General features: G+C 41.4%; 1 protein-coding gene across 1 annotated transcript in view; it reads right to left on the bottom strand.

The window, feature by feature from the left end:
• The window catches only part of LOC124112007 (ceramide kinase-like), a 31,637-nt gene extending 24,435 nt beyond the window's left edge, over positions 1-7,202 (bottom strand). Inside the window, exon 1 of the mRNA XM_046471975.2 lies at positions 6,396-7,202. Coding sequence (XP_046327931.2) covers positions 6,396-6,528 — 133 coding nt within the window. The 5' untranslated portion in view covers positions 6,529-7,202. The remainder of the gene's footprint in view (positions 1-6,395) is intronic.
• Positions 7,203-14,761: the final 7,559 nt, after the last annotated feature.

Here is a 14,761-nt window from a genome sequence, read left to right as displayed (position 1 = left end):
ATATTTTGGCTGAACTAACGAGTCTATGCATAGTCCAATCAAATTCGCGTTGCAGGATTTGCAAAACATGTGTACCGTCAACGTGGCGTTGACAGATATTTTCCAAATCATTTCATGTTTTAAATCACGGTGCTCAAGTAACTTTATTCACCGCTCTATGTAAACCCCGTTTAATTACAATATAGATCTTGATTACCCATCAGATCCCCTTGATTGGGCGCCGCCATTTTGTTTAAAGCAAATTCAAGTAAATATGACAGTTGGAATCTGATTGGTCAGTAGGAGGGTCATACAAGGGACATAACTCGTAATGGTGGCGCTACGATCGAGCCACGAAATTCCAACCTAGCAAAGGTGGAAACTGGACTGTTATAGTCAGTTAATTGCCTTGCCTCGGGAAGATGGTGTAAGTTGGCTTATTTTGGACTTGCTTCGCTTAGCGACACCAACCACCATGGAGGTTCCGGGGTGAGTGAGTTAGTGGTCAGCAATATTCTAGTTACACCGTGGCAGTCTATATACAATATCATGGTCAGGGAACATATGGTTGATTGTGTGAGCAATGTTCCAGGTTGGCACGGTGACATGTCAGTCAGGTCACACATTTTTAACAACCAGATCCGAAATTAAAACAAGTATTGGGTACTGAAAACCTGTTCTGACCCGGAATCCACAAGAAAGTTATTGTTCGATCCCTTTAAGCAGAGACAAGGTGTCTCTTAAAATGTGTGCACTACTTTGCCCCCTGAATCCAAATCAGCGAAGATCGAGGGATGTTTCATCTGAAGAGCGCGCCATTTTACCTAAATTGCTTCCCGTATATTTTGCCGAGTCTGCCTCGTTTTGAATGTCGCCAGGAATATTCATGAGTAATCCCCTATATCCGCGTCAATAGCAATCTCATTAGAAGGAGATCTTTACACCGATACATACCTCTCTGCGTGAAGCTCTGACGCCTTCCTCAGGAAGTTGCGTCAGATGAACTTTCCCATCAGTTAATCTATATTCTCGGTACGAGCGAGCAAATCATTCAGACCAGCATATCTGATTTCTGTATCTCGAAAACGAACAAAAATGACAACTTCCGAATGTAGATAAATAAAACCGCGCCATTACATTATGGATATCTTATACACCATGTCGTTTCTGAGCACCATGGCATCAACACTCATGAGGGCGTACCATGAAAGGACTATTTGTGTTGGTTATATTTGTACCAATCGAAATTTCCGAATCGAAGAGTAAAGAAATGAAGACGAATAATAAAATAAGGCTGACATCCGATTGGTTTAAGAACCCATGCATCTTCATTTAGATAGGGCAGTCAAAGTTCGCAGAAGGTTCACCTGATGTTACGTCAGATATATAGAGGAAGCGTTTTTGAAGATCGGACATTAATGAGATTGCGAGGACAATTTGAGGCTGCTGCACGGGGTGAGTGAGTTAATAGAACGCTACTCAGCTATCGCTAAGTGACCCCATTTCAAGGTGATTCCGTGTGAATAGCAGATCTAAGGGTACCTCATGCTTATCGTACGAGACGACTGTAACGTGGTTCGGGTGGGGACTATGAGTGACCTGGCTGCTTCGAACCGAGTTATTCAGCGTCATTCGAGTGACCACGTTTAGCCATCAGGCAAACACATCTTGATACAATGGAAACATCCTTTGCTATACCAGACGCCCAAGAGAGAGTTAGTATTGTCATAAACACCATCCGCTGCGATTAGCATTCGACATTTAGTCGAAATAATGAATGAAGATGTTATTTTCCTATCAAGCTACCGATATTGCCTTAATTTAGAAAAGTAATTGATCTTTGTGTTTGTTTGTTTGCTTGTTGTGTAACTCAAGCGGCCTGTGAATAATCGAGTCTGAACCCGACAAACCAGTGATTGATATCATCAGCAAAGATCTACGCCGTCAGTGTACGATGCCGCGCAATCAACCAAGATATTGAGTCCGATACATTAAGTTATCTCTGACGACAAGCATAGGTTACTGGGAACCCGGAATCCCCACTGAGACAATAAGAATTAAATATACAATTCTGCCTGTTGAAGTATCCGGGTGTCCCAGTTCATCCGATGGGGAAAGGGCACCCGGAAGTGCATTGCGGTAATGTTCACACTTTGTGAGGGGTGTCTCCCCGTTACCTCCTCTCCGCATATATTCAATAAAACAATTACCAGTCTCATTCCCTTCTCAACTCTAGCGGTCTATATTCACCCCCCTCCTCAGCTCTAGCCGCCTATATCCCCCTCCTCAGCTCTAGCCGCCTATATCCCCCTCCTCAGCTCTAGCCGCCTATATCCCCCTCCTCAGCTCTAGCCCCCTATATTCACCCCCTTCTCAACTCTATCAGTCTATATTCACCCTCCTCAGCTCTAGCCGTCTATATTCACCACCTCCTCAGCTCTAGCCGTCTATATTTATCCTCTTCTCATCTCTTTCAGTCTATATTCACCCTCCTCAGCTCTAGCCGTCTTTATTCATCCCTTCCTCAGCTCTAGCCGAATATTTTCATCCCCTTCTCAACTCTATCAGTCTATATTCACCACCTCCTCAGCTATAGCCGCCTATATTCACCCCCTTCTCAACTCTAGCCGCCTATATTCACCCCTCCTCAGCTCTAGCCGCCTATATTCACACCTTCCTCAGCTCTAGCCGCCTATATTCATCCCTCCTCATCTCTAACCGTCTATATTCACCAACCTCCTAAGCGCTAGCCATCTATATTCACCCCCCTCCTCAGCTCTAGCCGCCTATATTCACCCTCCTCAGCTCTAACCGTCTATATTCACCCCCTCCTCAGCTCTAGCCGTCTATATTCACGCCTTCCTCAGCTCTAGCCGCCTATATTCATCCCTCCTCATCTCTAACCGTCTATATTCACCCCCTCCTCAGCTCTAGCCGCCTATATTCACCCCCTCCTCAGCTCAAGCCGTCTATATTCACCCCTCCTCAGCTCTAGCCGTCTATATTCACCCCCTCCTCAGCTCTGGCCGTCTATACCGACCCCCCCTCCTCAGCTCTGGCCGTCTATATCCCCCCTACTCAGCTCTAGCCGTCTATATTCACCGCCTCCTCAGCTCTCGCCGTCTACATTCGAACTAAAGTCTTCGACTTGACGAGCAAACCCTTTAACCACTAGGCTACCCCCATAAGGACCGACGTGCATATCGGGAAGCTCATACTTGATGCATTATTAGTACTTTGTTATGAAACTGGTAATTCTGTCACCGCCCGAGATAACACCTGCATTTACAGCTGTGCGGGGATTTTACTGCATGATATGTATACATTGCTAAACCGTTCACAATGTTGATATTGGTCTATTAAACAATGCTTAATACCCTTCATTTAAGTACTTCCATGTGGGATTCTCCAAGTACAAAGGGCTGTTAAGTGCAATGAAGACTATTAGTGTATTAGGCATTCAAAAGAGATGCTTCAGGGTGGTTTATAAAGTGCAGGTCTTTTATTCTTGGTTAAACATTCCTTTGAAAGAAGTCTATTTTCGGTGGTATGTTTTCTTCGAGGAGAAGTTATGGTGCTTCAAATGCTAAGCAATCAGGTCTGGTTTTCTCTCTGTTGAATTAATGATGCTTTCGTAAACTGGGATGTACTCACAGCTATGACTAACCAGAACATGGTGGTGATAGGCCACGTCATGTCTGTGTACATACACGACCGCAGCCCCGATGACTCGTCATGGGCAGGTGGTAACCCTACCTTTACCGTTTTACCTGGTCTTAGGGTGTGTGGTCACCATGGCCTCGAATTGGGTAAGATAAACGGACGATCTGGTACACTGGTAAATAAAAGGCTACATGTTGAGGGTGGGTGCGGGGTATGGAGGTGGTGTATTAGAGCAAACCAGTGACTGACAGTATGCTCACCGATACACGCCAGCGGGGGATGATGTCGCGAACACAGACAAGCCAGAGATATCGACCACGTCACCTGATCCCTGTTTTAGTCAGCTCTTACGGCAGGCATTGGGTGTTGGGGATCAATTCTGTATGAGTCACCGAAGTTTGTTTGTTTGTTTGGCTTTCTTTATGCACTCAGTAATACTCCATTTATATGACTGCGGCTGTATATAATCGAGTCTGGACCAGACAATCCATTGAGCAACGGCCAACGCCGGGGAGTTGGTGTGTGTGTGTGTGTGGGGGGGGGGGGGGGGGGGGGGGGGGGGCGTGTGTGGCGGTCTCCGTCATTATCTTCACCAAGGACCTTAACTTCAAGGACCTTAACTACTCAGATGTGTTGACCTATAGTAGCCCTGCTATCCGGTAGTAAATGCATACCCTCTAGGACATTGAGATTATCAACTCTCTGCTCCATTGACCTACTGTAACTCTGCGGTAGTAAACGAGTACCCGAAATGAGAAGGAATATGATGTTGTATTCAAAGTTTGCTTCGAAGGATGATGAGAAAGAAATACACTGTACCCTGCGATCCGGCCGACAGCGCAGTCGAGCTCCATTGAACAGCAGCCATGACACATACTGTTGTAATTAGTTGAAGTATTTATCATATATTTACTAAGGTTATGCTAACCTACATCAACAACATCTAAATAATCGATCGCGAGTACTCACATGTGCAATGTACAGTGATCTAGATCTAGACAGATCTACCTGGATCTTATACGTTGTTGAATCATTTGAATTATTCAACACATACGCACTTCAATGTGAATCTGTACATTCTTAAAAAACTCGAATTCTGAAAGCGTTTGCCATGAAACCTGAACCCTATTAACTCTCTAGATGGACGAAGAAATTATACCTTTAAGGTCACGGCAAATGTCAAGGTCACGGTCACGGTAATATATTCTATTATCGACACTCTGCTTGTCTCTAACTACGGCGAACTCGATATAAAGTAAACTACGGTTATAACGAAGTCAAAGGGGACCACTAATCTTAGTTCGTAATAACCGTAGTTCGTTATAAGTATATATACAGCATATATACAACAAATGGCCGGGACTAAAAAAAAATCGTTATATAGGTCAGTTCGTTAAAAGCGTGTTCGTAGTTTACAGTATTTTGATTGCTGCGCGGGACATCAAAAGCAAAAAAACCCAAACAAAGAAGCAAACCACAAACAAAAACAACAATCTTATTATTGAAATGCTTGTGTATATTCATGTCTGTAGAATAGATCCCACACCCAACACAGAACCAGTCTAAATATGTAAGTAAGTAGTGTCCATTGAGTGATGTCCGCTGTGGACAGTATTTCAGTATTTCGGGATGCCCGACGTCATGCAGGTCGTAGTTTATATACCACGTTTATAAAACAGACGACTATGGGCATGCTGACACACCAAGAATCAATTTTCAAGTTGAATCTCGGATTCGAACCCATTGCATTGGATCCTGGCACGACTAAGACACACAACTCTGCATAGCGAGTTTCTACACCTCAGACGACTGGGTCATCTGTGCCCGTCAGTAGTATTCACGCCTGCTCTTAAAAAGTGTGTATCTGTTTAGATCATTTTTCGGAAATAATTTATCGGATCTTTATCGAATACCAGTATACCAGCTCGCTCAACATTGAAAATAATCTTCGACACTATCAAAATATAAGGATCACCATGAATAAACCGAGGTACCTTAAATCTACTGCTTATGACATAACGTAGAGAGCAGATGTTTAGATATATCCGGCGATATGGATATAGAACAGTAGCTGTCAATATTTGTTTTAAACATTAGGGTCACTTCAACATGACCACAGAATAACGATGGGAGGGGGTGATTCTTTTAATAACCTGGTTTCTGTGTCGTGTTCACGTAATGTATCGATATGATTCATACCCAGATGTTTCTCTGTGCACTGGAGCTGCATATGTTTTTGATGATGGGGTTTTACACAATCTACCGCAGATATGTTAAACCTGAACTGTTAACTTGACAGTGAAGTCTACTTTAATACAGTTTAGCACGAGAAACGACTACGTACTGATCTGAAGCTTACAAAGCAAAGTGGCTATCTGCATGTTAATATCGACATGAGCTATCATTGCCATCTATTGACATCTTTGAATGGTACCTCGGTGTCGTCCCACCGCAAATGTTTAAATAATGTAAACACGCCACGCTCGACTCGTTCTCGAACATGCTACCATTGAAGTCACACATTTAGCAAATATGAATTTAAGTAGCGAATGTTTAACAAAATAACACATGACTAGTTAGCAATGGTCATGTGACAGTTGGAAGCCATCTTGAAAAGAAATCGCTTAAGCGTTTGTATACAAACATAGTCTATAAATAACACCTTTAGCATTGATATTGAAATGCTGGCCGAGAGTTGATCTGGGGGACTGTCATGATGTAGGTTTAAGTAGCGTTTGTTGAAGGTCACTTACCCATATTCCAGATGTTCGTGAAGCCATTTTCTGCCTCCTTTTCATTTCTGGGTTTAACTCTGTATATAAACTCTGTGTCTGTTAAAACAACCTGATGTTGGAGACCATCTTTCTGTAGCTCGCAGTGTAGCATGTTGCTCGTCTTATACAATATGGCATGTGAACCTGTTTGAATCCTTGACCTGTTCTTGGTATTTAATCGGGCGAAAAAAATCGTCTATTCAACCATCAGTTATACTCTGGCCTTCAAGCATGAACTCGGTCGGGAAATGCTGGTATCGCTCATAAGTAAACGATAAACACGTTAAAGGCGGTTTAGGTGAAAGAGGTATTTGGTTCAAGTTGACTTACTTGGAATAATGCATCGCTATGTCAGTCACAGTTTAAATTCGGTCCTCTAAAACGTAATTACCCATAGAGGAGCGGAAACACAATAGAACGTCAATGCCTCTTTCTTCTTCACCATAGAGAAGGCTGGGGATCACCGATATATTTTGTGAAGGTGATATGGTTGACTTGCGCCTGTTTGCTCTGACTTCTTAGACAACATTTCCAAGGCTTGGACGTTCATCCATGTACGGTAAACTATGCAATTACAATCACTCTGGATTGAAATATGCCCGCAGCACAGCCGTCTCCGATACAGATGTCGTCTGCCGGAATGTCGTCTGCTCGCGAAGACGTAGCCGCAAGAAGCTCGTGCTGCATGCTTTTGTTGTTAATTTCACTCACACCCACCAGATTCCATGGGTTCGGATGTCACGCCTTGTCCCATCGCCAAGAATGTTACATGTCTCACCCATACAATATAAGGGGTGGATTCACCCGGAGCAACACGACAGTGGTCGCGGACCTGGGTTATTACCGGGTGTCTGAGATGTATTAGGATGGTGATCTGTGATATTTTTCACTTTAAAAAAATGTATCGGTTCTATTGTACTGCCCATGTGCAGCTGCAGATTCAGTGAGTTACCCCCCGGCAAATATTTCTCGAACAAACTGTTATAACCTTCTGAAGAGCAGGGGTGTTTTTACACATAGGCATCACATCGTTCAGAGCACGGCGGTGTCAGCAAAACAATAAAACTGTGTGATATTAAGATGGCTGTGGTTGTAAAGTTATTTTATGACTTAAAACCCAATTTCTACACACCCTTTGAGAGTAGATGCAATCATTCTTGTAAGATCAAGAGCATTTCTACATCGTAAATGTGCTAATGGAAAAAAACAATTCTACGTTTCAAAAATCAGTTTACATTTGCGAAAATATGTTGAAATATACAAGACATGTGGGTAAACAATCGATCAGGATTTTCAGGGTCAAGTATTAACACAAATAGATCCTCACGACTTAGCAAATGTTTATTAAACAAAATTGTAATTAATTTTTATTAACATAATTAATTAAATAACCATAAATGTGACCTTAATTCCGAAACGTTAAAGATTCGCGAGTACTAATTTTCTTATGAAGACTTTCACGAACACTCAAATCATGGCCGACCGTTCATAGTTTATACACACCCACACGCACGCACGCACACACACATGTGTTGTGTGTGTGTAAATAAACCAAACTGCACCGCATATTGGGCAATTCTCCGTCAATGCGAAGTAAGCGCATCCAAAGCCGAAATAATCCCTGCTATTACTGCTAGCCCTACATACAGTCTATTTACATACCAGGGTCCCCGGTCTCATTGTCAAGTAATAGCAGAGGATCTACTTCACATATAAAGTTTGCCCATCAATCCCACAAGCACCCCTCGTAAGCGTATTGCTCTATTTCACTAGCAAGGTCTCTCGGTACATTTCTCTCTTTTGTCGGTATGCAATTTACCATGAATGCAGTCAAGGATCGCAGCTCATACCCCAATAAAATAACAATTTGTTTATCAATATTCATTGAATCTTCTCGTTTTATGGGGCTTATTTTCTGGCCGATGTCGTTCCTTTGTCGCTGTATTATGCAAGCGAGAAGGTAGCAAAGCGTGGAAGATTGTACCATTGGGATTCCGTGGTTTGTTGGTATAATTTGGCTAGTTTTCTCACGCTTTGTACACCTATGTTTCTGGTGAATGAGCTCAGCTTATGATATATTTAAAGGATAAACACATGGGATAAAGCTTCGTTGTTGTTGAAAAAACATTTAGCTTGGTATTGAATACTTGGGTCCTCTTTCATAGGTATGGTATATTGTTGCTGAGTGTTGTTGAAGAGTTTTAGTATTGTCTTCTTGACGCCGCTCTCAATAAGACAGCTTTATGGCGCGACCTGTCTGAACCAGGCAGACCGATGGTTGATATTATAAGCAACGCCGCACGCAGCCGGGTGAACCAAATTTCGTACAAGCATGAATTACGTGGGATCTATACTACCCTAGAATCTCTCACGAAATAAGATGACACGTTTTCAGTAGGGTGACAATGTTATTTGGAATGAAATATCAGAGGGCATCATTTACGTGTGTGGGTGGGCGTTGGGTAGGGTGGGGTTGTGTGTCGAGGGGTTGTGTGTCGAGCATGGTTTTATCAGAGCGACAAAACCATTTCCATGAACAAACCATCTCCGCTAAAAGCACAGACAATTGTTCGAATCCAACTATATCATAAGCATGTTACTCCCTATCGCCTGGTCACGTCACACCAAGAGACGTTAAAAGATGGTACTTGTTGTCACCCTGCCTGACGTTCAGCACTAGTTGAGGGGATTAGTTGCAGAAGATATCTCAGTGGGCTGGCACTACAAAACCGGCTTAAGTCCGGACAAGAACGAGCGAGCCATATGCCAGCCTACCCCAGTGTGGACACCAATTATAGACTTCATATGTTATTGTTATTTTTACCCATTTTGGGAATCGAAATCAAAATACGTTAAAAGATGGTACTTGTTGTTATCCTGCCTGGCGCCCGGCATTAAGGGGATAAAACAAGGACTGGTCGGTTCAGATTCAGTGTACTGTGTCGGAGTGGGGTATTCATGTTAAACTGCGGCATGGTGTCTCAGTGGTCAAGGAATATAAAATCGGCATTAGCCCGGAGTGAGTGAGTCGGCGAGTGAATGGAGTGAGTGAGTGAGTGAGTGATATTTCAGCCATGTCATGACGAATAAGCAGGTACACACACTCATCTGTATGCACATCGCTACATAAATGCAATAATCTTGAACACGGCTAGGAATAGTAAATAAAATAAAAAGGAAACATCTAAAAGGCTGTCAGCAGTGTTCCAGCCTCCTCATGAAGGAAACACCAAGAATAGGTTTCACATATCGTGCCCCTATGTCGGAACTTGAACCCCAGTCTTGAACGTGATCAGTAACGATTTAGTATCAATGCTACCAATCTGCCGATACTTAACACAGTACAAATACTGAAATACAAATTCGCCAATGACGTTAACAGATATGACGTAATACAATGATGGAATAATCGTACGGCTAGACGCGGCGCGGCGCGGTATTGCATTGTATGGTACAGAAGTGTATGGTACAGTACAACAGTACAGTTTAATAGTACAATACATAATACTTAATAGTGTAGTGCGGAATGGTATGTATGCCACCTTTATTGTATCCTGTGGAGAATTGGATATAGAATAGGTCATAACGTGTCTTCATTGCCGAAATGGTGATCAAGTTATTACAGTGTGTGAGGGGGGATGGGGTTCAATTCCCCACACGTGTGTGAAGCCTATCTCTGGTATCCCCCGCCGTGATGTTGCTGCAATATTGCTGAAAGCGGCGTAAAACCATACTCACTCACTCACTGACTACAGTGTGTGACCTGGATATTTCGTTCTCCGACGGCGTGGATAGTTACGTTTTCTATCAACCACTTGCCTCTCTGGTAAGCCTCGATAACTGACAAACCATAATGCTGTAGTTTTTCTCACTGTGGATTAAAGCAAACGTCAGTCACTCAAGCAGTCTTGACTGTTAACCTCAACGACACGTAAAAGTATAAAAGATGGTACACTATACTCTGGTATCAGAGTTCTGAAGCGAAGTCTTTTGGGTGCCAGGAACCAAATTCGTCCTGATTATGAACCTAGGTATCTCAACACCGCACCCATGTTCGAAGACTAACATCTAGTCCCTGAAATGAACAAATTTTACAGATAAAAACAGTTGTTAAATTATAGTTATAAAAATATAAAAAGGAGCCCAGAGACTCGCAGTAGTCTAGACTTGCCAAATATTATAGACTTGCATGGGCTGAATTGCATATTTTTGTTTCAGGGTATTTTATGAAAGACTACCATGTTCGAGGGATTGACCCAATTGACAAATGTCTGAGACCAGCATCACGTGTCCTTTCACATCAAGCTGATACGTCGTAATGTAAGTGAAATAGCGTTAAAAAGCGGTGTAATCCGCCACACATATCAACTGTGCTATAGACACAGGGGATCGAGGCGGATCCAGGGACTGGGGTTTATACAGGGGGCGCCCACCCTCCCTTTTGAGAGACCTTACATGTTGGCCCCTTGGTCACGTCACTTCGCAATATGTACAACCCCTCGTACCCCCTTTCAAAATCCTCGATCAGCCTCTGAATCCCACCGGCACCAGTGCCTGTTTACATACCAACGCGTAACTACTTGGAGTCAATCGTTCTGCCGATGAAAGGTCAAGATGTAGACTCGAGGCGTCGTAGATCCAGAGCGACCACGGTACCTTGAGCACGTGAGTCATAATAACATCAGTGTCAGTGTTCAGCCTTGGACGTGGCGTCCGCAGGTCAGGTATTGACCTTTGGCCTCTGAACTGTCTCACGTCGTCATCGAACTGGAACAGAAATTGGACACACGAGAATCTCTCGTGAGTTTGACAAATCGTCCTTCGAACGCTTCATGAAACTCATTAAAAGGGATCTGATTCCCCAAGTAAGAGGCAGTTCTGTGAGCTCAGTCTTCCGCGCTGTCTTCGGCGATGTTTACGCTCTAATGCAGCGCCATATTTTCACACCAGTCTTCGAAGAACAAGCGAAGGGTATCATTGCTGCAAGGAGCTTGTACATCTTGCCATTACAGATCTACGTTTTGATTCACATTTTATTTAGTCATTAAAACGTGTTTACGTCTAAGTAAGGTTTAATTTCTTTTTCACACCCGTGACTAAAATAAACGTAAATTCGCCTCACTTGTTATTCTGCCATGAAGTCGGTATGTTAATTGAAACAATTAAGAAAAAACTCCCATTTTGAATTTTCAATTCCATTCTAAAGCATGTAGCACAGCAATCTACGGTGACTTAGGTCGTTAACCTCTGTATATTACTGGATATGTAAGAATGATAAAATATTGGTTTGAGATTATAAAGAGTAAAAATTGTTAGAGGCTCTAACATAGAATATTTTATTATCTGATTGTCAAACATTTGGCTTATGTTAAAATGTTAGTATGTACGCGTGATTTGACTGAAGCATGGTTAAAACCCATTGATTGTAGATCCATATACCTTTTATGCAAAGAGTTACAGATAGTTATATACAAGAATGGAATTGTACTATATCTAAATCAACAAAACTTTCTCCTTATAGTAGTATGAAAACTGGTTTTGTTAACGAAATATACTTAGATATTTTACCTCGGGACTTAAGTAAAAACCTTACAACACTTAGAATATCTGCTCACAAGTTATTAATAGAAACTGGCCCTTGTAATAATATAAATAGAGGTTCTAGATATTGTGATTTTTGTAAGTTATCTAACTTTGATGGAAGATGAGTATCATTCTTATTAATATGTACAAAGTATAAACATTATAGAGTTCAAAATAATACTGGCAAAACCCAAGCGAAGATAAAATGCTACAGTTGTCATTATGCATTAATAGTAAAACTATCGTTATGTGCATCGCAAAATCTTTCAAATTTTGCTTGAATTAAATATTGTTGGCTCCCATAATCTGTGAATGGTAAGACAAGGGGCTTCTAGCCCAAGTCTTGTTTTAAAAAAAATATATAAGTGTTAGCGGCTATTGTCTTCCAAGACCGCAACCCGATTGGGCGTACATTCAGCTGAAAATGAAACCGACGAATTGAAGACATACAGTATGGGTAGAATGTGATGTGATTGTCCATATGACTAGACCTGTACATTCAATACAACATGCTCTTAGCTAACCTGGATATGAAGTCTATTTCAATATCTCGCGATATCATATGGCTGGAATGATGGCTAAAAGAAGGCTGAAACTAAGCTCACTCACTCACTAACTCACTTGACTGTTCGGCACATTGCCTCTTCACCCTGACATAGATGCATGAATCGTGTCAGATTGGAAAAAAATGATATTAATAAAAGTGTTCTACGTCAACGTGGAGGTTCGAACTCGGTTTAATTGAGTGGAAAGACACTTCTGGTGATTACTAGAAAAAATAATTGTGCCTCTCAGATTTACATCAAACAGTATGCGTTATGGAGCCCCAATAGATGTTTGGTTCCTGTTTTCAGCATCCTCCCGAGGCAAGAGTGACCCATGGCCTATTTCAAAGTCTGAGTTTTAGACTAGTGCACTGGAAGATGGTTTACAGAGATTCAAATGGTATGTCTTGAAGCAGTGATGAAAAATATTGTTCTATTTCTAATAAAGCTCCAATGGCATTCAGTGAACAATTAATATTCTTTGGTAAAATATTGGGTTAAATTATTTACTTTTTATTATGTATAGAAATCCTAAAGCATACATATATACACAGATATGTAAAACTCTTCTCGAAAACGTATTTTTTAATGACATCAAATTTCATTTTTTAGTTACGATCTCGCAAAATCACAAGAAATAAATTGAGATGATCATAATCAATGAAGGAAACTAGTTTATGACTAAATCACCAAATGTTTATTTGTTACCTTCATTTCCCTGTTATATATGTGTAGTTTAAAACTAGGGCTTGAAAAACTGAATAGGTCAAATAGTATAAGCGTATTCTTTCAGCAGAATGTGACAATGTTTGTCATAAAGTGCAATAATTATTAATGTTCATAGTTATCAGTAAAGTAGATTATTTGCAAATAGAAATAAATAACATCTTTAAACACCCTGTATGCACGTGCTTGTTACTTCCATTATGAAAGGTCCTTTCTCCCCCTCATTCACACAGTACAGTACCTTGTTGATTGAGTTGACCTCAACCCAACGCTGCCCTTGACAATGAAGAGCGCCCAAACATAATGTTGGTTTAAGCGAAGACGACGCAACAGCAGAACAAATAAATACTTTATTTTGGCCTACCGTATTAGGAATGTTTCTTGAAAATATTTGTTCTGAAGCGTTAGATCTTTTGGAACAATGCTAGAGCCCCCGTTCATTAACACTGTTAATGGCGTGTTCAGACAAGTTTCAGCGAGGCGCAATTCATCTAATGAACTACAAATACCCTTAATATGGTAGAAACTAATACTACTTAACAAACACATCAAAAGTTTGTGTTTGAAAAAAACGGGAGGAAATTTCTTTTACCCTTATTGCGCTATTCTTATTTCATTTCGATGAAATCCGCTTTTCTGTATTGCTCGGCTCTAATGTTTCCAACAAACCATCCCATTTCTTGGAAAAAAGAGTCAATTTACGTCTAAAGAGATTGTAGCGTACACAGAATAACCGGCTTTAATGACGTGAAGGTCACGTGACCTGGTCAAGGGCCTCGTGCACAACCGGAACTATTTGACCAAGGTCAAGCGTTAAGGAGCTCTTATCAGTGCCGCTTGTGGTGTTTCGCTCGTTGACTTCCGAAATTACTCAAATCAGCATCAATTGATGTCTCCATTAAGTTTTTTTCAGCCCAGTCGCTCCTTTTTATCGCATTCTCATCGGCACAAACTCTTTTTCGACCACTTGGGGTTTTCGTTTTCACGAAGAGGGAGTATAATTATTTTAATTGGTGGGAAATTTGCTGAAGAAATTACTTCCTGGCGATTATAAGTGATTTGCTAATATTTGCTTTCGAGCCTTGTCTTCAGCTCACTTTTACAAACTTCATGGATTCAAAGATTAATGGATTCAAACACACGTATTTTCACTGTGATTGTCGACATTTACGCCATGTCAATAACCTTAATCCCCCAAACCGACATATGTTTACAAAGCAGGTAAAAATGATTCTTGATTCTCGCTCAGTTCGGCTCACTTTGACTTCCTCGACTTATTATTCATGATGTGATACATATGGGAGAGAAAAAAGTTGACAAGAATATCTTTATGTAAATGTGTGTGGAATGACAGCTGACCAACGCTAGTTTGTCTATTAATCCCAATAACTTTGAGCGGATTTCACAAGGGACGACATATTACGTTGACTCGTTGACAGTGTAGGAATACTGAGATTTTAACTTCACCTAGTAAATAAATTACTTGAGAAA

This window comes from Haliotis rufescens, unplaced genomic scaffold, assembly GCF_023055435.1.
Source record: "Haliotis rufescens isolate VD_foot unplaced genomic scaffold, xgHalRufe1.0.p SCAF_2, whole genome shotgun sequence".
In the NCBI taxonomy this organism is placed as follows: Eukaryota; Metazoa; Mollusca; class Gastropoda; order Lepetellida; family Haliotidae; genus Haliotis; species Haliotis rufescens.
This window is presented reverse-complemented; position numbering and strand designations above follow the sequence as displayed.